At 33.6% G+C, this 24,245-nt stretch overlaps 4 protein-coding genes across 6 annotated transcripts; 2 read left to right on the forward strand and 2 right to left on the reverse strand.

Annotated features, from left to right (window-relative positions):
- The first annotated feature begins 5,447 nt into the window (after positions 1-5,447).
- Positions 5,448-8,394, forward strand: LOC140880197 (zinc finger protein GAI-ASSOCIATED FACTOR 1-like). Of its 2 annotated transcripts, none has more exons than XM_073284420.1 (5): positions 5,448-5,710; positions 6,156-6,233; positions 6,365-6,761; positions 6,872-7,083; positions 7,358-8,394. In XM_073284420.1, exons 1-5 carry the CDS (start codon positions 5,653-5,655, stop codon positions 8,080-8,082), a joined length of 1,470 nt encoding a protein of 489 aa, XP_073140521.1. In that variant the 5' UTR covers positions 5,448-5,652; the 3' UTR covers positions 8,083-8,394. The 2 variants fall into 2 exon arrangements, with proteins under 2 accessions (XP_073140521.1, XP_073140522.1); XM_073284421.1 differs by having other exon boundaries at positions 5,449-5,710; positions 6,085-6,233.
- A 558-nt stretch (positions 8,395-8,952) lies between these two features.
- On the reverse strand, positions 8,953-11,637 carry LOC140885096 (vicilin-like seed storage protein At4g36700). Its single transcript, XM_073292025.1, has 6 exons — positions 11,374-11,637; positions 11,048-11,229; positions 10,857-10,937; positions 10,441-10,749; positions 9,557-10,363; positions 8,953-9,436 (listed from the first exon to the last, which is right to left on the reverse strand). Exons 1-6 carry the CDS (start codon positions 11,603-11,605, stop codon positions 9,047-9,049), a joined length of 2,001 nt encoding a protein of 666 aa, XP_073148126.1. The 5' UTR covers positions 11,606-11,637; the 3' UTR covers positions 8,953-9,046.
- Positions 11,638-16,833: 5,196 nt separating this feature from the next.
- LOC140883231 (pentatricopeptide repeat-containing protein At5g15010, mitochondrial) lies at positions 16,834-20,253 on the forward strand. 2 transcript variants are annotated; one of them, XM_073289616.1, is made up of 3 exons: positions 16,834-18,838; positions 19,604-19,887; positions 20,089-20,253. In XM_073289616.1, the coding sequence occupies exon 1, from the start codon at positions 16,976-16,978 to the stop codon at positions 18,761-18,763; it is 1,788 nt and encodes a 595-aa protein (XP_073145717.1). In that variant the 5' UTR covers positions 16,834-16,975; the 3' UTR covers positions 18,764-18,838; positions 19,604-19,887; positions 20,089-20,253. The 2 variants fall into 2 exon arrangements, with proteins under 2 accessions (XP_073145717.1, XP_073145716.1); XM_073289615.1 differs by having other exon boundaries at positions 19,614-19,887.
- A 608-nt stretch (positions 20,254-20,861) lies between these two features.
- On the reverse strand, positions 20,862-22,176 carry LOC140884494 (homeobox-leucine zipper protein ATHB-40-like). The gene is made up of 3 exons (XM_073291267.1): positions 21,896-22,176; positions 21,482-21,813; positions 20,862-21,235 (listed from the first exon to the last, which is right to left on the reverse strand). Exons 1-3 carry the CDS (start codon positions 21,984-21,986, stop codon positions 21,038-21,040), a joined length of 621 nt encoding a protein of 206 aa, XP_073147368.1. The 5' UTR covers positions 21,987-22,176; the 3' UTR covers positions 20,862-21,037.
- Between the last annotated feature and the right edge of the window lie 2,069 nt (positions 22,177-24,245).

Here is a 24,245-nt window from a genome sequence, read left to right on the forward strand (position 1 = left end):
TAAGCTCGACTTTGTGTCTTGAATTGTTTTGGGAGGGCGAGCCCTGAATGAGAGGCGCGTGAACTACACGCTTGTGGTCTCCAACCTTGGTTCATATGAATACGAGTTTGCTCACTTCGTTTGAAATCCATTCGCTTTCATTTCGAGGAGTGCTGGAGATCCTCTTTCTCTTATTCGTTCACGTCTCTGACTTAAGTGTCAAAGGGGCTATGCCGAGACACCGTCTCGCTCCCTCTGACATTATCTGTTTGGTTTTAGGTTTACCTACGGATTTAAAGCTTGGGATTTAGATTGGACTTGGATCATCAAATTTTAGCGAGCAGGGTTTAGAATCTAGACATATGTTTGATTTTTTTATTAAAAAAAAAAAACATGACATTGAGTGTGTTTGATTTCAAAAGGTTTTTTTTTTTTTTTTAAAAGTGATTTTTTAAGTTGACTTTTAAAAATGATTTTTTAAATAAAAGTTGTAGCATTTTAGTGTTTGGATAAACAAATGAAAAACAATTATTTAATTCATAAATGTATTTGGATGAATAGTATTTCTAGAGCTTTTTTACTAATATATATATAAATATATATATATATAAATATATTTATATTAAAACTCTAAACAATCTAAAGATATAAAAAAATTCAGGTCATAAAACAACATTAAAAGGAAAAATGAAAGGAACTTCCATTGAACGTAGACATCACTACAAAAACTATCACTTGTTCAGTAATGCATGAAAGCAAGGGTAGAACATAATTATTCCACATTACGCAGCCTGGAACAAATAATTTTTTACCAAACAAAAGAAAGGCATTGACAACTGAAAATCTGGGTTAACGACAAATATAATCATTTTTTTGTTATTCACAAACAATTTCAATCATAAAACAAACATATGAGTAGGAATATCTAGTTGGCTACAAATTCATGTAAATAATACGAAACGACAATTCAATGAATGAAGATAAAAATGGTTGTCAAATGTTTACCTTGTTTTTCACTGAGAAACTTTAGATAAGTGATGAGAAAATTTTGACTGTGACAGCTGAAAATCTTTTGGATGTTTAGGTTAATAGAAATATAAATTAGAGAAGCACTTTTTTGGCTTTTGAAAAAGCCCCAATTTTAGCTTAAGCACTTAGAAGCCAATCCAAACATAAAAATAATTACAAAAGTGTTTTAAAAAAAAAAAAATGTTTTTCCTAATCTAGCTTTCATTTCCAAACGGCTATGACATTGTCAATTTAAGTATTTTTTTAAAAAAAAATAATATGAAATATACAAATTAATTAAAATATAGCAATCTACAAAACTTTATAAATGTATTATAATTTGAGACAGTTTATCCAATTGGATATGTTGATGCTGGCAGCCGAGCATCATGAACTGGTCCCTTGGATTTGGCAGAGTTTATGCAGAAGCTCTGCCAAATCCGCGGCAGGTTGTCCCAAATTTAAAATTCATTTTATTTTATTTTTCCCCCATGGGCTGGACATGAAGTCCGGAGCAAAGTAATCAATCAATAACACAATTTATAGCAAATCAATTACGATAATTATCTTTTGACGGATGCGAAGTTAAGATGATTGCAATAAAAATTACTTATAGCTAGTTCTTTATATTGGTTGAGTTTCATGACCGAAACAAATAAAATTAAAGGTGGTCATCTTTCCCTCGGTGCTATACGAAAGCACTGTTTTAAAATAAATTTTATGTTGTTTGCATATTTTTAGACTTTATTAGTAGAGTACTTATTAAATCACTTACTGATAACACAACAATATATTTATAACATAAAAGTTGATATTTTAATTTTATCCATTTCATGTAAGTCAATAATAAATATTAAATTAATTTAAATATTTCATTTATAAAAATTGTTGATCAATTTTTTTAAAATATAGATTTGATAAATATATTATCTATAAATAGTTCGTTAGCCATATATCTTTTATACATTTATAATTAATCAGAGTTAATCAATCAATATATATTTGATAATTGTTCTCGTGTTTCGACACTTTAATTATAAAAATAATAATATAATTTATTTATAATAATATATTATATTCAAAAGGCAGAATATAATATTTATATTTAATTTTTATAAAGATGCAGTGAAATTTGTAATACTATATTCAGTTACAAATTAAATAATGTATTTGATATTGTGTAATAGCTTGATTTGGTTACCAATATAACAAAATAATTCAACATAAAATTAATTAGAGTAATTTATTTTATCAATCCAACAAAACTAACTGTCTAATAGCTGGATTATTTTATGCTACACTTGGAGTACTTCTCCCTCATGATGTGGTCAAATATCAACCATTGGATCATCAAGACATATGTCAATTTCCATAAAAATATATGGGTCTCACGTGATCTAATGATATTGAAATAGGGGGAGAAACACTCCCAATGTAGCATAGACTAACCCCTAATAGCTTGATTTCGATTAAGACTCCTTTTTTTTAATGGAAAAAACCAATTGGACCAGATCGGTTGGTCCAGTCGATATTTTCATTTCCGGCCAATGGGTCAAAAAAAATAATTTTTTAATCGAGGCAGCGTGTCTCGGATTATACCACATTTATAAAGTTTTGTAAATTGTTATACTTTTATTATTTTTTATTTTAATATTATTAAAAAAGCCTAAATTTAAGGGAGTTAATATCGGTTTTTTTAATCCTTATATATATATATATATATAAGGATTAAAAATATATATATATATTTGAAGAGGTAGCAAAAATAAATTGTCCAAGAAATATTTCTCACATATAATATGAAAGATTAATTTAATTTATTGATCCTATATCTTTTCTTGGAATGATGTGATTGGTAGCATATCTGCATATATTATTTTAATATTATTAGTCTTATCTATCTACATATTATAAAGCGCCAATAATCTAAAACGGGCCAATTTTATCCCCGGTTCACACAAGGGCATTTTTTTTTACCTCGGTCAACATTTTATTTAAAAAAATAACCTCCTCTAGTGCATTTCAAATCATTTGGGATGTCATTCTTTTAAAAAAAATATTGACCTATTCTATATGCCCAAATATCTCCATTAACACAAATACACGCGTTGTTTTCGTAATTACCACCAATTATCAGTCTATCACACAACACACGCATACAAATAAAATTGGTTGAGGACTTCGGTTCTAATCTTCTCTTCTCTTCCCTTCTTTCGCTTTTGTTTCCCTATTCATTTTCATTTTTTTTTTCGCCAGAGATTTGTACCGTAAATCAGTTGCTTCACGTCATCTTCTTCTTCGAATAGATCGTGTCTTACTGATTTTCATTCAGCCTTCAAAATGTCGTACGACTCACGGGTTTCTTTCCGTATCTTTTTCATTCTTCCTTGTTTTCAAATGTTGTACGTGGATCTGTTCCTTCTGTTTTTAGATCCGAGTTTTTGCTTTCTTAAAAAATAGGTTAAAGAGAAGATGTTGTGTACAGAGGATTATTTTACGCTACATCTGGAGTACTTCTTCCCTTATGATGTGGTCAAATTACAACCATTGAATCATCAACACATATGTCAATTTTCATAAAAATATAAGAGTCCCACGTGATCTAATGATATTGAAATAGGAGAGAAACACTCCCGGTGTAGCATAGACAAACATGTCAATTTTCATAAAAATATAAGGGTCCCACGTGATCTAATGATATTGAAATAGGAGAGAAACACTTCCGGTGTAGCATAGACTAACCCGTCAATTTCCATAAAAATATCAGGGTCCCACGTGATCTAATAATATTAAAATAGGGGGATAAATACTCCCGGTGTATCATAAACTAACCCGCCCACAGGTCTTGTTTAGAAATAAATAATGTTTTTTTTTCCGAAGTTTTCTAAAAATCATCATTTAGAAATAATATTTTTAGCGAAGTTTTTATATATGACGAAATTACATAAAAAATAAATTTGTATTATGCTTGTCACTGAAATAAAATTTCATAACTATCATATTATCTAATTTATCATATAACTAAAATATTTTACAAAAAAATGAATGATTGTATAAACACGAAACCTACTCGAGACATTAGTTATATACGTATATATTATTAATTCTAAGTTTTAAAAAAGCAAAATCAAATTATTCGATTATGATTATCTTTACTATTGAAAAATGAATCAATTGTCACAAGGTAGACATAAATGAGAAGAAGATTTGGTGAAAATGTTGAGAATATTGTCAAAGTTTAGGAAGTGTACTTATATTTTTGGAACGATTTAGTTTATGTTTTTTCTAAAGGAAATTAAGTATAAAGGAACATTTTTTTATATATGGGGAATAACCTTGGCTCATTTGATGCAACGGAATATAATATATTGTTATTTAGTTCCAGTAAAAAAAAATAACATTGTTCTTATGTTTTCCCCTTGAAGTTATGCTTCATTGCATTTGTAGACAAAAGAAAAAAAATCTGATTTATAATTTTCCTCACTGGTTACTATGAACTTGTGTCTTAGTGTAGTGGTTCATCGATAAGATATGAATGATACACAATATAAAGATAATAAATCAATATATTTGAATGATATAATAATGCATAACACTAATTTTTTGTAAAATTTAAGCCAAACATTAGATAAACAATAATGAACGATCAATTAATGTTTATCCTTAACGTAAAACACAATGCCTTAAATTTTCAATCCAATGAAATGTGAACTCTCTATTCTCAATTTCAACTCAATGCAGAGAACCGGCTGTTGGTGGTGAACGATAAGAATTGCTCACCAAATGGGTAATGGTGTGCCGCTAGAACACTATACATAACAAGTATAAAAAAAACACATAATCAATTATTTTTAGAAGTTACAAACATTATCTTATACATGTCAATAAATATCAATGACAAATTGTCCAAAAAAATATAAATAAAAATGAACGACAATAATAATTTCAACTTTTACTCTGCTTGAACTTCGTTTTACAAGTTTAGAAAGTTAGTTGACTTTATATTGAGATGACTGTATCTAATTGTTCAAAATTTATTTGGATAGATTGGGTTTATAAAGATATATGAACATTACCATCTCATCACGTTGGACATCGATGTTTTTTTTGAGATTTTTTTTTCTTTATGAAAAACATATAAGACATGCTCGATAGATGTGAATGAGATAAAGATAAAATATGATTTTCGTATTCACGAAAATAATCATTACGTTAATGAAAATGATCATTCTCACTTCTTTTTTCTTTTTCTACATTTATAAAATCTCATAGTTTAATAAAATGTCTAAAATAATCATCATGAAAATAATTTTTGCTTAAAATATAATATTTTTTAGCAAAATTTATTAGATAAAATATTTATCTAACAACGTTGATGCGATTTAAATATTGTATATTAAAAATAAAAACCTCATTTAAAAAAAAAGAAAAAGAAAAATGTAATATGTGAAGAGCTAAAAGACAAACCAAGGCCAGGACTGAGAAGACTTTCAGGCTTCGAAGATATCCATCATCATCTTCCCAAGCTCTCTGTTTCTCTCTCTACATTTCTTCGCCGCCGCGGACAGCCGGAAGCCATTCTTCGTCGACACGCGGTTCTCTAGTGCCACTGGCTGTGAATCTTCGCAGTTACTTCTTCCGGCCGCTGTGTTGGAATCCTGGCTAATGGGGATTTTCCCATCAAATGCGGCACTGGAACGTCATAGCTTGACCTCTGCATCATGTTTGAATCCTCTTTGATTTTTGTCCAAACTCGTAGTGTAGTTCCCACTTTCTCAAATTTTTTTTTATCAACGATCCGTTGCAGAATTTATATGATTTCACTTATTTACCTCTTATCATCTTCCCAAACTCACAATGAATCGATTTATCAGTGATTGATTGTGTCATTCAGCTGATTTTTCTAACCACTTATTCATTCAACATATTTGGGTCTCGATCAGAAACTGGTAGTTGGCTTTTATTTATTCAGGATTGACATTTGACTAGTAGATAAATAATTCCCCGAAATTACCAGCTTGATGCAATGTTTGATTTTTTTTAAGATATTAAGTTTAATTTAACTTGTAAAATCCCCAATTGAATTTTCTTTTTTAGCAACCCAAAAACGTACTGCTATTCCCATCATTTCGACTACTGTTCAACAATGAATGATCCAACGGCTGCAGGGGCCTCTTGTTCTGGTAATTCGACATGCCCTCCAAAATTAACTTCCAAGAAGAAGCGAAATCTTCCGGGAATGCCAGGTAAAAGTTTGGTACTTGAAGACCGTGCATTAGTTTTTAGGATGGTTTTTCACTGATCAAATATTTGAAAACGTGCAATATTGATCGTGGGTTCGTTTTGGTGCGGGCTCGTGTGTTTGTGTAATTATTAGATCCCGATTCAGAAGTGATTGCTTTATCCCCGAAGACTTTGTTGGCAACGAACAGATTTGTTTGTGAAATATGCAACAAAGGATTTCAAAGGGACCAGAATTTGCAGCTGCATAGGAGGGGTCATAATTTGCCTTGGAAGCTTAAACAAAGACCAAGTAAAGATGTGAAGAGAAAGGTCTATGTTTGTCCTGAACCGAGCTGTGTTCATCACGATCCTTCACGGGCACTTGGCGATTTGACCGGGATCAAGAAGCATTTCTTCAGAAAACATGGGGAAAAGACATGGAAATGTGACAGGTGCTCAAAGACGTATGCCGTGCAATCGGATATGAAGGCACATTCGAAGATCTGTGGAACTAAAGAGTATAGATGTGATTGTGGAACTTTGTTTTCAAGGTTTAAGGGTCAAATCTGCTAATCAATTTCAGAACTCAACTCCCCTTTTCATGTTATGGAGTTAATTAGGATATGCTTTCTTTGCTTGAGTTTTAAGCTTCATTGTGCAGGAGGGATAGTTTCATTACACACAGGGCTTTTTGTGATGCATTAGCAAGGGAAAGTTCAAAACCACAGGCAGAAGCCGAGTCTCCTGTTGATGACAAGGATCCAAAATCTGAAGTTGCTCCGACGGCAGCGGTATCAACACCACAAGATCCAGCACCTGCAGTTCCTACTTCAACTACTGTGGCGTCTCCTGCTTCTCCCGTTCAAAATCAAGGTATTTTGGCTAGAACTTGGATTTGAAAGCATGGGATTTGGGTTTTGTCCATTGTGCAACATAAAACACTCGGGTTGGTTAGTCGGTTTACCTTGTCTATCTGTCTTTCATTTTAGAATTAGAAACTATTATTCGTATTCGTCTAACAATCTATTTACTGAACTGAATTCTTTACACTTGTTAAGCCAATAGAAAAAGATTTTGTTTTCTTGCCTTTTGAGTTCTCTTCACTAGTGTATACTTTATTTTCATTGTGGGTATTGTCTACTCACAGAATTGAAAGAAAGAAACCTCCCCGACCATACCACCACACAGGTTCTAGAGGAGTCTCCTGCCCTGGCAAACTCAATAGCAAGCTGTAGCAGTAGTATTGGTTCCTGTAGTAATGGAAGTTCTAGCAGTAATGTCTTTGCCAGCCTATTTGCATCTTCAGGAAGTTTACCATCTCAAACTACTGCATTCACAGACTTATTCAGAGCCGTGACTTGTCCAGATCACATACCTGAACTTGCACCATCTTCATCTTCTGAACCCATATCTCTCTGCCTCGCAATGAATCAAGGGTCGTCAATTTTTGTATCATCTGGGCAAGAACATTGGCAGTATGCTTCAGCCCCACAGCCTGCTATGTCTGCTACCGCATTGCTACAGAAGGCTGCTCTGATAGGTGCCTCTTCATCAAACGCGTCGTTGCTTAGAGGCCTAGGGATTGTGTCCTCATCCTCATTCACTAACGTCCACCAGATTGGACCACAAATCGAGCCTGATGGCACTTCTTTAGCTGCAGGCCTTGCGCTTGGGCTCACATGCGATGGGGGTTCTGGTTTGAAAGAATTGATGTTGGGAACTCCTTCTGTTTTTGGTCCTAAGCACATTACCCTCGACCTTCTTGGGTTGGGAATGGCTGCCAGTGGCGGTCCCACTGTCCCCCTAACGGCTTTAATGACGTCCATGGACAACCTTGATGACGCTGCAGTAACACCAGCACTAGGTGGATAATTTCGCCTCAAGGCCATGTCAAGAAAATCATGATATGATTTTGGTGAGGAAATCAAGAATCTTAGTCATTTGTAGTCAGACCAGATCTTGCGGCAGCATTTGTTATCTGGTGAACTTGATTTTGTCACGCCAATGCTATAAGTATAATTGGACTCGGATCGATAATAGAAAATGGCGATTCTGTTATATTTTGTGGATTGTCCAGGATTGTAGATATGTTTTGGTTTTCTAGCCCATTAAATAAATTCATGCGTCGGGCACATTAATATCAAGATTAGTCGATGCAAGCAACCAACTTGAATCATTATTATACACTTGAATCATTATTATACTAAGCGTCGATTCAGATTTTTTGTATATAAATACTGTGTTCATAAAGAGAGGAGTCTGATGGATTCAAATATTTTAGGTTCTGATTCCTGATTATATGATAAATAAGGTATGTAACTGAGATAAAACGGGAAAAGTTTTGGTAGACAGTTGATGTACTGGATATTTTTACTCAATCGTGCATTTTATTGTATATACTTCTATTTACTTTCTTAAGTCTTGTTTTTCTCTTTATCCCAAGACAACCTTGAAATCAGATCATTCATACCTATCGTTCAAGTGCCCAATCATCTCTCCGATGCATAAAGAGTGTTCGTCTTTTTCCAGCACTCCACCTGGGACTGAAGCCATTGAGCATTTTTTAAAGAAATTTTGCGCTATCCCTTATTTTGGTTAAATTTCTGTGTGAACAAGCCAGAATACTAGAAATTGAGGAGAAGTTTTTGCATAAGCCAAAAGCTAAAAACTGTTCTTACCCCACTACACAGTTTACATGCAAGGATCACTCATCTTATTGATCCAAAAGAAAACATTCATGAAATCCAATTTACTTCAAAACACAGAAAAAATCTATCTGAAACTCTGCATCCCTAGTTGTGATCGATGCCCCTATTTTTACCATTCCAGCTGAAACTTAGCTGCTCCTCCCGTCACCTCCTCCCCTATGGCGACTTTCTGCTTCTTCCTCCTCCTCCTCCCGTTGCCTTTCCTCTTCAGCTGCCCGTTCTTCCTCACCCTTTTTATGCTCCTCCGCTCTAGCTTCCTCTTCTTGTCTTGCCTTTTCTTCTTCTTCTTCTTCTCTTCTCTCCGCTTCTTTCCTCGCTCTCTCCATTTCCCTTCTTTCTTCTTCCTCCTCCTCTCTTCTCGCTTTCTCCTGCTCTTCATGCCTTTTCCACTCTTCTTCTTCCCTCTTAGCTTCCTCCTCTTCTCTTGCTCTGGCTTCTGCTTCCTCTTCCTCTTCTTCCCCCTGTCTCCTTTCCTCTTCTTGCCTCTTTCTAGCTTCTTCCTCCTCTTTGGCTTCTTCCTCTTCTTTCCTCCGGGCTTCCTCTTCCGTCCGTCTCTGTTCTTCCTCCTCCTCCTGCTGTTCTCGCCTTTCTCGCTCTGCTTCCTCCCTCTTAGCTTCTTCCTCTTCTTTCCTTCGTGCCTCCTCTTCCCTTTGTTTCCTCTCCTCCTCTTCTTCTTTCCTTTCTCGCTCTGCTTCCTCCTTTTGTCTCTCTTCTTCCTCGTGCCTTTTCCGCTCTTCTTCCTCTCTCTCAGCTTCCTCTTCCTCCCGCTCTCTCTCTTCTTCTTCCTCCTTTTGTCTCTCTTCTTCCTCCCTCTCAGCTTCCTCTTCCTCCCGCTCTCTCTCTTCTTCTTCCTCGCGCCTTTTCCTCTCTTCTTCCTCACGCTTGGCTTCCTCTTCCTCCCTTTTTCTTGCTTCCTCTTCCCGCCTTTTCTCCTCTTCTTCCTCCCTCCGAGCTTTCTCCTCTTCCCTCTTTCGGGCCGCCTCCTCTTCCCTTTGTCTAGCTTCCTCTCGTTCCTTCTCCATCTCCTCCTCCATCACCCTCAACTCCTCCTCCGCACACGACACACATCCTACTATCACAGAGTCTCTTTGCGGAGCCAAAAGCTGATCCAGTGTCGCGTTCGTCACATTGAAGGAAATAGCCACTACCTCTTTATCCAAGGCTCGGAGCACAGAAGCCTGCCCCGCAAAAAACTGAGGATGGTTCCTCTTTGCTGAAGTACTAAATCCTGCGAAAACAAACGTATCATTCTCGAAAGCCATCTGAGCCATCGGATGCAACCTCGGAACCGCAAAGACATCCCCTTCCTCGACCTTAAACCGCACACTTTCGCACCCTGTTTCATTCCCCGTACTTGAACACACAATCCGCACAATTCCCTGCCCTTGCCAGACTATCCCAATTTCATTTGCCACGGGGTTCCAATGCGGCCCCATCATCGATCCCTTCACAAAAAAAAAGTCGAAATTAGCTACAATACCAAACCAATACCATTAAAACCATTTGGTACTCTGAAACTCACTTGGGTCAAGTTCACCATGTATAAACCAATGTTGGTATCCTTCAATACCGATAACTTTTTCCCGGTTACGGTCGTGCTCCACCCGTTGTCATTCTCGAAATCTTTCTTCTCCTCCAGAAGGTTGAATGATTTCGCTTTCTCCCTCTTCTTTTTGTTAACTTGGATAATATCATGCCCTCTGCTTCTCAAAAGGCCACTAATGAACTCAACTTCCATCTCCCATGTCTTCTTCTTGGTCCTTGGAATCCCATGTACAATGGCAGGCGGATTTGATCCGCTCAACAGTTCATCCATCAGTTCGTCAGAAACCTTAAAATCACGAATTTGAATCCCATTAACATTAAACTTCAGAACCCACGCACAGAATCGAAAACGATCGAAGGAACATAACAAAGTGGATAGAAAGAAATTACAACCTTAAATGCCACCTGCAAAACTTCCTTGTCGAAGCCTAGAACCATGTCTCGGATACCAGAGTAAGGGCCAGTTGTTGATTCCTACGAAAATCACAAACGAATATATATATTTTTAAAGATACTATTTAAGGCCACTGATAATGAGCATTAAGTGTTGGATAAAAACTCAAAATCTAAAGCAAAATATATACTCGCAGTTCGTGGTTAGAATCCACAAAAATGGCATGAATCCTGAGTTTTTGCCTCTCGGCTTCGGTTTCCAAGTTGCTCTGTATGAAGAAAACAGTTCCAGTCTGCAATCTGTAGACATCTCCAGGCCTCAAATCTATGTCGTTGGAATCATTTTCCTCCGCCCAGCTCAACTTTCCACTCCCTGTTGACATTTAAAGATCATGAAACGAAAAAAAAAAAAAAAAAAAAAAAAAACTCCATCACTCTGAAAATTTGTATACATTCCAAAGAACAAAACTTTAAATCAAATCCGGAAAATGAAGTACACAAGACAGATGTAGAGTACCTGTTTGCACATAGAATACCATATGCTGATGCAGAAACACAGGCAGAAACAGAGAATTGGGCTCCAGCGTGAAGAAATGAACAAGATAAGTGGCACCCATGTCTTCAATATCGCCCAGTACTCGAACAGCCGAGATCTCTCCATATTCCCCGGAAACAACAACTTTCCTATCTTCCCTTTTCACCAAAACACCCGAAGCCCGAACATCTCCGCTCTCTTCTTCAGCGCGCATCAAAGTGCTGAAACCCGAAAACGTTGGCGGGATTAAGCAGCACATAATCAAGAGCAGTACAGGTCGTAGTATGCTGGAAACGGGGTTCATCTCCTTCGCCATTTTCCGATTGTGCTGATGGATTTGGGCACCTGAAATTTTATAGCGGTCTGTTCTGTTGGTGACAGGGGATAGGAGTGAAGAGGGGAGTGAGGGTACGTGGCATTTGCATGGAGTGAAAATGCGACACGAGGAGTGCTGGCGCTTCATGCACGGGGCTTTGGTTGTAGGTGTGTATATATATATATATATATATCGTAAATTTTTTTTTATGTATATTTTGTTTTATTTAATTAATCTTCATCTGACGTTGTTATTTGATTTTTCTCAAATGACAAATGGGAAGTGTTTTCTTTTACCTAGGCTAGCCTTTGGTTTGTTTAGTTTAGTGGTAGTCTTTTTTGCTGATATGTTTCAATCAGTCGACCTTATACATTATTATTATTTTTAATATGAACTATCAATCTCGAGGGAAAAAAGAAGAAGACAATTAGAACTTGAGAAAGTGAATATTAAATACATGAACTGTTTTGTTAGTCAAATTTGTGAGATGAAAGGTAATTTATGAAAAATATTATTTTTTTATGTTAAAAGTTTTATGTTTTATTGTAAATATCAATTAGTTTAATCTGTTTCATAACATACCTATTATTTTAAATAATAAATTTTGATATAAATTTGTAATTTTAAATACAACGTGTAATATATTCGATGTATACAGATCATTTCTCTATATTTTTTGGGAAGTTTTCCAGCAGTTATATGCATAATAATTTATCCACGTTATATATTGCGTCTCAAAATACAGAGTCCAAAAATTAATTTTTTTGAGTTTAATTATTATTTTTTAATTAGTTAGATTGGCATTACCAAATAAGGTAAACAAAATTATTATATCTATTATCTATTATCTATTTCTATTTCTATTATATTATATCTATTTAAATATGTGAGTTTATTTGTGAATTTACATGGTTATCTTTTTTTATTACTACCTAATTAATGTGTGTGTTTTTTCTTAATTATTTATTTATGTGACTCTTCAATAACTAATTTATTTTAAAAATTATATCACGTTCTCTTTCAAATAAAAATTTAAAATTTATTTTAAAATTAATGTGTTTTATTGTTTTCTCTTTTTCTTATTTGATTTAATTTTTTTATTCAAATTTATTCTCAAAAAACTATTTTTATAAATTACAGATTATATATTATCTTTCGTATATACTTTTAGAATTACATGTTAAATTGTTATGAGCATAAAAATTATAGTGTTTGCAGAATGCAGTTTCTTTCCATTATATAGCGTATGCTATGGATTATATATTTATAATGTTTTTTCTTTACCATATTTGATTTAGATCAAAATTTTTATCCCAAATGCTATATATATCTATACTATATATTATAGTTTCTTTTTTTTTTTTTAGAAAACTATATATAATAGTTGAGTATCTTAGATAGGGTTAAGTCGATGCTACCCTTAGAGTGGAAGCTAACTTTTTTTTTTTTTTTTTTCAAAATTGCCCTTGAAACTATAAAAATAAATAAAGATTTTATTCATATATAGTTCCATATGTTTCTCAACTAACCATAATATAGATAAGATAAATTGATAAATAAATTTTAAATTTTTTTTTATTTTATTTTAGAAATTAAAAAAATAATAAATTTAAATATTATTGAAAAAAATAATATTTATACATAATATACAACACTAAATATATAATTAAATGGTTTTATACACACACAATGCGTGTGTGTGATTATGTTATAATAATAATAATAATAATAATAATAATAATAGTAATACCAATTCGAAGTCTCTATATATAAATATATATTAAAAAAAACTAATTTGAAGTAAAATGATTAAATCTTTCATCTTAATCCTTGTTCGAATTTGGCTTGAGTTCGATAAGCTCGAATACGAATCAAATATTTATCGAGCGGACTCGTAAAGCTCACGAACAGGTTCGGTTCGTTTGCACCCCTATAAAAGAGAAAAAAATTTTGATATAGACGTTTTGTCATTTATCTATATAAATGAATTATGATTTTTTAAGGTTAGATGAGTAATTTGACTTTTGTGTCACATAAACAGATCAATTCGATTAGTATAGGTGCCTCAAATTTTATATATAGTATAGATATGTTTTTTAAGAAAAGGTTTTATTATTATTTTCCAACACATATTGGACTATATATATCTGTCTGGACCAAAAAGATCAATGATCTCATCTGCAATACTGATTGGTTGCTCAAAATGGGCTTGTATCGATCAACTTGTTCTGTTGGGCTTGTGCCAATTTTCATTGCGGCAACACAAATTTTGAACGGCAAAGACGTGATATATAATCATACCATGTAAAACAAATACCTTAGCTCATTCTTCTTTCTTATATTTCTAAAACGATTTTATTATAAGAATTATTGTGTAAATCCGATTCAATCAACTATTGAAACGAATTTCTTGCATCAATTTTTCAATACAAACCATTATCTGTCTGAATTACAAGTTTGAATTCCAAGTAAAATATGCTTCGATAGGCTGATTTGAGTATCACAGAGTGATCTCAATCAATTGATCTGATATAAGTGAGTTTGAACTCTGTGAATGAAACTTTGATCTGCTACTTGTATGATTACATGAGAACTTGCTTAATGAAGACTTTGATAATCTTTTTGAGTTCAGAAAACTTGAGAGCAAAAGTTGTTGATCTCCAAATGTCATCAAGTATTTATAAACGCTCCTCTGCAACGTTCAAAAAAGGATTTAGTGGAATGTTTATATCTCCAATAAATTTCTTGTATTTTAGCCTTCTAGCTTGTTGCGTAGCTGATCTGGTCTGATTGTTCGATTTGATTTCATCTTCTCTTATCTGTCTTTCAAAAAATAGTTTTGTTCTTGTCTAATATATCCAGATCAATATATTAATTTTTCTTGATATCAAATCGATTTGAACTTATGCATTTTGTTATTCATTGTTCTAATTGATTTGTTTATTCATCATCAAAATTATGAAGTCGTCTTTATCAATGTGGATATGATGCATGCATGTCATGTATCAGAGGTGTTTGCTGTTAAAAAGTGATTTGTGGTTTCCTCCAAATTTGATGCTTTTATGTGTTTTTTTAATAAAAAAACGGTTTTAATTTTATTTTCATATAAAAATTAGGAATTAACAACATTTTCATTATATTTTTAATTTGAAGGGAACTATATATCTTATTAAAGTAGTAGAGCTTTATAAGAATTCATTTGGTCTCTTTATTACGACAATTATTCAAATAAAAAATATTTTTTATTAAATTACAAACACTAGGTAGTAGGTATGGAACATAAGATTTAAGTATTGTTTGACAGTGCATTTAAAAAATACTTTTGAGCTTCCTATAAATATTCTCAAATACTATCTTATGAATTCGTCAATTGTGTGTAATATAGTCTAGAGATTGCAACATTATTGATTAATTGTCTTGACGGCACTCAAGTTTTTAAAAATAGTAAGAAAAAAATTAACTACAAATTCTAATTGTATTTTTTGAATTCTAATTTATTTATCTGTTGCAATATATGCAGACCTTGGTTATGTTGGAGTTTGTGCTTGAGAAGTTCAAGATCTTTTGAAGACACTGATGATTTCATAAATTATTTATGAGCATAAATTGACCAATAGTGTAGCTCATAAAGTTGTGTATTTTGTTCTTCATCATGTTCATTTTTTGTTTTGATGAATGATGAATAGTACTTAAGACAAAATCATAATATTAGATAGACTTCAATGTTAAATTATTATGTCATATTATAAGAATAACAAATAATCATAGTGTTTGTAGAATGATTTCTTCACCATAACTGATTTAAAAAGTGTTTGATTAAGTTTAAAAGATTTAGTACTTTTTTTTTTTAATTTTTTTGACAATAATTTGGTCAAACAACTTATAAACAGTCAAAACAAGTTGTTTGACAATTTATTTATTTTTTTGAAAAAGCTAGGGTGATCCAACTTTTTTTAAAAAAGATTTCATTGTAAACTTTTACTTCTCCAAAATAACCTTCTATATTTTCATAAATCTCCGCCATGTCCTTCATTTATAAAATATTAATTTTTTTTAAAATTAAATTACCAAATAATATTAATTTTTAAAAATTAAAATATGAAATATTTTTTTATTTTTTTTAATAGCTTAATACTTATGATAAAATTTTAAATTATTTTTAAATAAAATTCATATTATTATATATATTTTTTTGATAATTTTGACAATAAAAAAATCTTATTATATCAAACACATCAAAATTTTTAATGCGTTTAAAATAAATTCATCCATACAGTTTAACAATTTAGTTTTTTAAATAAGTGTGAAATTTTATAAGCCTTTAAAGTGCTCTAATAATTATTTTTAATAAGATTAGTCAAACACCTCTTAAATCAAAATTTTTCCCAAAATCTATAATAATCATGATAATAATAATAATAATAATAATAATAATAATAATAATTCGAACAGTTTATTAATCTATGTATAAATATATATATATATATAATAATAATAATAATTCGAACAGTTTATTAATCTATGTATAAATATATATATATATATATATATATATATATATAACTACAATAATAATAAATAATATATATAAAAGAAGTAATTTGACGTAAAATGATTAGATCTTTTACCTTGTACGTCTTCAATAGAATCTCGTGCGAATTTATTATGAATTAAAAGCCATATTAACAAAGATGTTGAAAATGTCGGTCACCGTATTTTGTTAATTTTTTCCACCAAAAAATAATATCATTTTGTGTAATCTTAAAAATTCAATTATAGCTTCGATCATATAATATCATCACTTTTCATTTACATTATCGGTGTGGCACACAATATATATATATATATATATAAATATTATTTGTTGTTTAAATACGTTTTCCAAATAATTGTTTTAAATATAATTTGATGCGCTTAAAAATTTCACATCAAATAAATTAGCTCAAAACGATAATCAACGAACCAATTTTTTCAATAAATCGAGCCGAATTATCCCAAAATATTTTTCGAACCAATAATATACGTGATGCGAAAATTTTTGAACGCATCATACTTATTTATTTTGATAATAATTAAATATATTTTAAAAGATATTTTAAATTTTTTTTGGGGAAAATAGCATTTTTTATAAGTACACTTTCAAGTGATCTGGACCGTGGATTCTTTGGTTCTTAAGGAAAATAGCATTTTTATTAGTCAGTCATTTTCTCAAACATTTTCTCGTCGCGTGCCACACTGTTGAATTTCCTCTCAGGCAGTGCGTGAAAGATGAGAAGAAAGCTGGTGGGTATGTCTACCATCATTCTTGGGCTTCGAAAGAACATCAATTTCAATCACATAACGGGAAATGTGCAAGGCCCTCTTTGTTCTCTGTTCCGACAGCCTAGTATCAGTACCGGTAGTAGAGTTTGCGACTACTACCTTTGTACTGCTCCATTGGATGTGACTTATGCTGCAAAACCATTCTTTTTCAGGTCTTTTTCATCCCCGAGACACGGCCAGGGTGATGTTGAGCCTGAGTTCGAGAATGGTACCGAGTGCGAGTTGTTAGATTGTGAAGGTGTTGTAGATCAAGGCCCTTCTTGCGATGCAAAAACTATCTTGGACATTTTGTCGACGTGCCCTGCTCAAGAAAAGTGTAGTAAACTCGACCGATGCGGAGTGAAGGTGACACACCAGTTAGTTTCTGATGTGATTTCTCGAACACGGAATGATTGGGAAAAAGCATTCACCTTCTTTCTGTGGGCTGGCAGGCAGCCAGCGTACGAGCATTCTGTGCGGGAATTCCACTCGATGATAGCTATTCTGGGTAAGTTCAAAAAGTTCGATACAGCTTGGAGTTTGATCAATGATATGCAAGCCGCATCTCTTTTGACTCCACGGACAATATTGATAATGATCTGGAAATATGCGGCTGTGCACGACGTGGCAAAGGCGATCAGCGCTTTTTATGCACACAAGAAATATAAGTTTGAGATTGGACTGGTTGAATTCCAAGGCCTGCTCTCGGGGCTCTGTCGGTACAAGAATGTCAAAGATGCGGAACATTTACTTTTCTGCAACCAAACTGTGTTTCCTCTCAACGCCAAAAGTTTTAACATTATTCTTAATGGATGGTTTAATGTGGTTGGTGACTCCCGTGAGGGAAACCGAATTTGGTGGGAGATGGAGAGGAGAGGGATCAGGTATGATGTTTATTCCTATTCTAGTATTTTGTCTTGCTATTCGAAAGTTGGCAACTTGAACAAGGTGCTGCGATTGTTTGACGAGATGAAAGCATTGGGCATTGAACCGGACAAGAAAGTTTACAATGCAGTGATTCTTGCTCTGGCCAAAGGCGGGCTTCAGAAAGAAGCTCGAAATCTCATGAAAACAATGGATGAGAAGGGTTTTACTCCTGATTCAGTCACTTATAACTCGCTCATCATGCCTCTTTGTAAATTCAAGCTATTTGATGAAGCTAAACTAGTGTTTGATGAGATGATTGAAAGACGCCGTTTCCCTACTATCCGCACTTACCATGCTTTCTTTCGTATTTTGAAGACGGGAGAACAAGTGTTTGAGCTCTTGCAGAAGATGCATATAACAGGATGCCATCCAAGCCATGACACATATATAATGTTGATCAGGAAGTTTTGCCGCTGGAGACAACTTGACAATGTCTTCCAACTGTGGAGCGAGATGAGCAAGAATGGACTTGATCCTGATCGAAGCTCATACATTGTGCTGATACACGGTCTCTTTTTGAATGGGAAACTAGAGGAGGCATACAATTACTATCAAGAAATGAAGGCAAAACATTTGTTGCCTGAGCCAAAAACAGAGGAAATGCTTCAGGATTGGGTGAGAGGCAAAAAGGACGCAGAATTTCCCGTGACTGATCAAAAAGGCAATCAATCTACATTTCACGTGACTGATCCAAATGACAATCCTGCCTGTTTTAAGTCACCACGACAGCTAGATTTAAGTTCACAAAAATCTAAGGAATGCAGTTTTCCACAACCGGAATTGAGAAGCTTTATCAGGGAACGTGGCTTTTCTTTCCCAGATAATTAGTAATTTATCGTCCTGCAGCGTTTGCTTCCATGGGTTCTTCCACACTTTTTTATTTCAAGGGACGCCTATGAATTGGTAGGTGTATGGACACTTCTTTACTTGCAAATTCAGTGCTTCAAAGCTTATCTTACTCATATGCTGCTGGATAATAAGATGATAATGCCTTGCCATTTAAATGGGCTATTAAAAATGCTGGTGATTTTTATCTCAGGTAGCGTATAATAGCCCATTTAAAGTGTCTGTTAGTAGTTACATACAAAGACAACAAGGGGATCTATGTGCGTGTTAAACATTTTAGATATTTGCTTGTTGTTGGTGAGTTTTATTTACCCCTTGTCTAGCTGTATTTATTTAAAGCTTGTCCGCTGTTTTTATTGAGTTCTTGTTTCTCGTTTACCTGCACTGAAATTGAAGCCATCAGTAGATAAAGGAAGAACAGGTGTTTATGCTTAAAAAGATTCCGATGGATAAAATTGCCCTCATATGCCATAGCCTTGTGCAATTATGGATAACCAGGAATTGCTGCAGTAACTCATATATTTTAGTTTTAAAATTCACATGATCTTGTGGCGCACCCAAGTCTTCTTGTTCCCATATTAAAAGTAAACAAGTGCTATTCTATATCAAGGTGCCAAAAACCTCATTCAACGCTATCGAGTATGTGATTGATATCCAAATACTTTGGCTGATGATGAGATGAAAAATAAACTTTCAACCAGTAGGATGAGTAGCTATGGTCTTTGTTGATCTGTAATTGTCCTTTTTATTGTTTCTGTAGATGTAGGTATTGCCTTCTTATTATACTGAATTTGTATAATCTACCTAATTTGCATCTCTAAGTTTGTCTCAGAACCACAAGGATCAGAAATATCTCAGACACGCCCACAAAGATCAGAGATGCTTGGGAAAACAGTTTCTCACTTCGGAGAAGTTGGAACAGCTGGAAGATGAATATAACTGCAAGCATTGTAGTTTAACTTTTGGAGTTGCATCTAATGATCACTCAGATAAAATTCTATATAGGGTCTCAAAGAATCTGGGGTTGCACACTACAGCTAGCAGAGTGACGACGACCCCGATTAACTCAATTTTATCCGAAATTGGTACGCCAAGAAACCCGAAAGGTTAGTACACTTGTTCCTTCATACTTTTTCTTCATTGATGCTGCTCTGGATGATTCATAGGCCTTTAGTTTGTAATATGAAAAATTTGGATGAGTTTGTTTTCCGGTTTGGTTGTTTGTGACATAGCATAGTATTACTTGGCTCAATAAACAAAGATGGATATCATATTCTCTATTTTTTTTGTCTCACATTCTGTGGCAGGTCTATGTTGGATGGGATCCAAGACTTCAAGTTCATTTTGTAGTGGCAAAATCTAAGCTTACAAGCCTAAGTATTAATAAGTGGCCTGAATATTTTGTAATGGCAAAAAAATGTGTTACTCTTACATTACGTTCTCCAAAATTTTGATAAGTCGATTGACTACGAAATTACACCAATGTTTATTGTTACGTTGAGAGTGAAACTTACTGAAATTGCAATTGTTGGCACCCAAGTTTGGCAAGGATTGACAACTAGGCTATATTATAAAGTTACGGCGGCGAATGCACAAAGGGATTCAAGTTTTGGGGCCGACTTCAATAATTTTGAAAATTTACATTTAAAATTTAACGATTTGTTCTACACGTTGGGGAGTTCATTCAAATTTACTTTGAATTTATCCCCATATATATCTTATCTGAGTTTGTGAAATAGTTAAACTGATGTTAAATGATCACGGATTCGATGACTCCTACAAATGTATTTTTGATCGAACTTTTCGTATATGACTTATCTAGTATTGTTTATTGTTTACAAGTCTAACATACTTCCAAGGTTTTAATTGCACTCTCAAATGGTTCCTGCTGCTGTTCTCCATAAAAAAAGAAAATTAGCGTTGATTTTATTGATTACCTCTAATTTCTCATTTTTCGGCTTAATTTCAAAGATCATTGACAAATCATACGCATGCCACTCCTTGTTTAAATTTATTCACGCAGTACCCCGAAATTAATTAGAGTATGCTAATTAAATACAAGAATCACGACAAAATGGACTGGCAATAAAGTAAGTTCCATTAATTATATTTAATTTACAATCTTGCATCACACTAACTGACATGAAAAGCATGAAAAATATACATAATACATACATTTAGTTGTTTCACTGTTTTACATAAACAGACATTATATTATATCCCACCCTAATGAACTAAATTACTAAGGATATTTAATCACACACAGTAAAAATGATCCCATTGCATGCCGGGAACAAAAGCGTTGTTTGGAAAGTAAAACACGCTTTCTAATCCTTGTGTTCCGAATTCCCCAACATATGATGGATCCATTGAGAAGGATGAAGTTGGACTATTGCTTGATAGCCTCTGTATCTTCTTCTCTGCGTCATTTAGTTGCTCTTTAAGCTTTAAAAGCTGCACGTACACAAGTCGACCCGAATCCGATTATTCGCCTTAAACGTCACAAATATGCGTCGATGATAATGTCGCGGTGTTTACGATTTACGTGATGTTTTTGCCATGAAAACTCTAAATTTTATTTCTTTTCTGGGTTTTACGTGATATTATAAATTTAAAAAAGAAATCAATTTGGTGTCGATATTTATATATATATACATACATTTTTCTTGAGCTCAAGAAAAATAATACGTACGTACGTACCTCAGTTTCAAGGCAGCATTTTTCTACGACGGCGGAGTCATGTTGGGACTTAAGCATGGAGTATTCCTCCTCCAGCTTCTGGCTCTTCCACTTGGCCCGGCGGTTCTGGAACCACACCGCCACCTGACGCGGCTGCAGCCCCAGCTCCGCCGCCAGCCTATCCTTCCTCTCCGACTCCAGTTTATGCTCGCTCCCAAAATTCGTCTCCAAAACATTCACTTGCTCTTCGTTCAGCTTCGTCTTCCTCAACATCGACGTCACCCCACCATTTTCTCCATCCATATTCTTCATCTTCTTACGTCTCCGCCGCGCCTTCGCCGTATTTTCCTTCCCTAAAAAACACACACACACGCGCATGTAACTAAAGAAAATATATCTCGAAACTTGTGAAAAAAAAACATATATGTTCCTGACCTTGTTCTGGTAGAATTTGGCTGTAAGATTCAGAAGAATATAACTGAGAAATGTCGAGTAGCATTCGAGGATCGTACTTAGGAGGGTCCATCACCTTTAATGTTCTTGTCTCGTTTGATTTCTTGTATGTATGTGTTGCTGTAGCTAGCTAGGAAAAAACATGGGAAGAATTTGGAAATGAGTGAGTGGAGGATGACTTCAATTTATAAAGGCGGATGCTTGGATTTGGGTCTTGGTGTTGAATTGTTTGATGGGATTTCCAAGAATGCCATTTATGATTAATTATTTACATTACTAATACATGATAATATATATTGCTATCGAAACATTTTTGTGCGTTATCTTTATATTATGTAATTATATCAATCGCGAATGAAATGTGTTCTAAATTGTTTTATTTCTCAATTCTTCTAGGAATAATATATATATGCTTATGTTTTGTCAAAATATTGTGTTTGGATAGTATAGGCTTTACGACTGAGATGCCCCCTAGAAAAGGAAGAATTAATTTGGTGAAAACGTGATTGATTTGATGGGGGTATGCAGAAAATGGAAAGCGAGGTTTCTTGTGTGATCCGGACACTATATTCATTCATTGTATGAAGTATGAACGAGACTCGTCGAGAGGGTATTATAGTCATTTGACCATTTCATCGGATTTCAATGGATGGAGAATGAAACCCCTTTTATTAATGGCGTGTGATCATAGCACGTGCAAAATAATGTTTGAAATAATTTATCATTTAATAAAAGATTAGAAAAAACTCTCGTAACAATTTAGATTAATCATTTTTTAGATGACGGATATAAAATAGATGTCACATGAGCCTAATTTGTAAAAATAAAGACTATACATGACAAAATGCAATATGTGTGAAGATCACATCTTGAATCAACGTAACAAAGTGTTACACACACGGAAGTAAACCGATAAATTCCCGGGATAGTGGATTAATGAGTCTGGCCGCGATGATGACTCAAATTGTGAAAGAGATTATAGATTAAAAAACACGTGAAATATAATATTACTTGTCACCATGTAATATAATATATTATATTCATGAATTCGAGCCTTGACTATATCAACCAATCACCATGCCTTGGGATAAGGTAATTAAATAAATTTTTATCTAGCATCACAAAGATCATGAAGCTTCCATGTGATGATATTTTAACATAATTCGGGTCGCAAATTTTGAACAAAGAGGACGATGAAAATTATTCCAAGCAACTAGCTAGAATCTATATGTGTGTGTGTGTGTCATGTGAATGCAATATATATAGTTAATTTTGCAAATTGAAAAAGCGAGGGAAGAACGTACGAGAAATGAACAAGTGGACAATGTAGTGTATCTTGTTGCTACAAGTGCAACATTTATTTGCCACTTGTAATGACAAATTTAGATACACTTTCTTGGATAAGTAAAGCTTTAAAGTTAGGTAATTTTACTTGAGGGGTGCCAAAAACTAAACATGGAAACCAATAATATACTTACTTTCATACTAGTGTGAGTGTCACATAAAAATAAAAATGATTTCAAAGCATTGAGCCGTTGTTCTTCCCATTTTTTATTTCATACAATATGTTATTTACATATATTACGATGTGAATAGTTTTTTTCCCCGAAAATTTACGAGTACGCTTTCTAATTTACGTGTTCGTGTGGCTATTCTAGCTAGCATTATTTGTTTTTACCAAATTTGCGTTTTGGTGAGCATATGATTAATGGTTCTTAGATGATTAAGGTGTAGTTAATGACAATTTATGAAATTATGGATGATGTTTACTAAATATTAGGGGGTTAATGATGGTTACTTCTTGTCCTCATACACTCCAAAAGTTAAAGTACTTTATTTAGGAAAAAAAGAAAATAGCAAGCAAAGCCAAAGAAGCAACCATAACGCTTTTAGTTCATTTTCAAACGCACGCTCTCTGAATCTTTAAATCTTTCACCCATAATCGTAATATAGAAAATGGTAATTGATTTATTTAGTTAACACTCGTGTGAATATACAGACTATAATGCCAGCCGGAGCCGTAACAAAAAGGATATGTTTTTTCACGCCGCCTAATACATGACATCATATGAAAGCGATTTTTTTGTAGTCACTGAATCAACGCTATAGATAACATTGAAAGGTACAGTCGAACTAACTCATTCACCTCAATTTTGTTATTTTTTATTTACAAAAATTCATATGAAAAGGTCTTATAAATCAATGCATTGAAACAAATCTTTAACCCGATATAACTAAAAAAAATTTATGTCAAAAATATTATTTTTCATTGTTTGTTTAGATCAAATCGACTCATCTCATCTATATCCGTAAGATAGTTTTGTGGGATATT

Source organism: Henckelia pumila, chromosome 2, assembly GCF_033568475.1.
Source record: "Henckelia pumila isolate YLH828 chromosome 2, ASM3356847v2, whole genome shotgun sequence".
Taxonomy (NCBI): domain Eukaryota; kingdom Viridiplantae; phylum Streptophyta; class Magnoliopsida; order Lamiales; family Gesneriaceae; genus Henckelia; species Henckelia pumila.

Bases quoted from the DNA above. Each gene is read 5' to 3' on its own strand.
- LOC140884494 (XM_073291267.1), bottom strand. From the start codon at position 21,986: ATGGACCCTCCTAAGTACGATCCTCGAATGCTACTCGACATTTCTCAG. The intron at 21,814-21,895 runs GTCAGGAACATA...TGTGTTTTTTAG, and splicing joins CCAAATTCTACCAGAACAAG to GGAAGGAAAATACGGCGAAG. The intron at 21,236-21,481 runs GTACGTACGTAC...GTGTACGTGCAG, and splicing joins AATGCTGCCTTGAAACTGAG to CTTTTAAAGCTTAAAGAGCA.
- LOC140880197 (XM_073284420.1), top strand. From the start codon at position 5,653: ATGGGGATTTTCCCATCAAATGCGGCACTGGAACGTCATAGCTTGACC. The intron at 5,711-6,155 runs GTTTGAATCCTC...CAACGGCTGCAG, and splicing joins TAGCTTGACCTCTGCATCAT to GGGCCTCTTGTTCTGGTAAT. The intron at 6,762-6,871 runs GTTTAAGGGTCA...TTCATTGTGCAG, and splicing joins TGTGGAACTTTGTTTTCAAG to GAGGGATAGTTTCATTACAC.
- LOC140885096 (XM_073292025.1), bottom strand. From the start codon at position 11,605: ATGCGCGCTGAAGAAGAGAGCGGAGATGTTCGGGCTTCGGGTGTTTTG. The intron at 11,230-11,373 runs GTACTCTACATC...AAATGTCAACAG, and splicing joins GGTATTCTATGTGCAAACAG to GGAGTGGAAAGTTGAGCTGG. The intron at 9,437-9,556 runs GCACGAAGGAAA...AGGAAAGAAGAG, and splicing joins GGAAACAAAGGGAAGAGGAG to GAAGAAGCCAAAGAGGAGGA.
- LOC140883231 (XM_073289616.1), top strand. From the start codon at position 16,976: ATGAGAAGAAAGCTGGTGGGTATGTCTACCATCATTCTTGGGCTTCGA.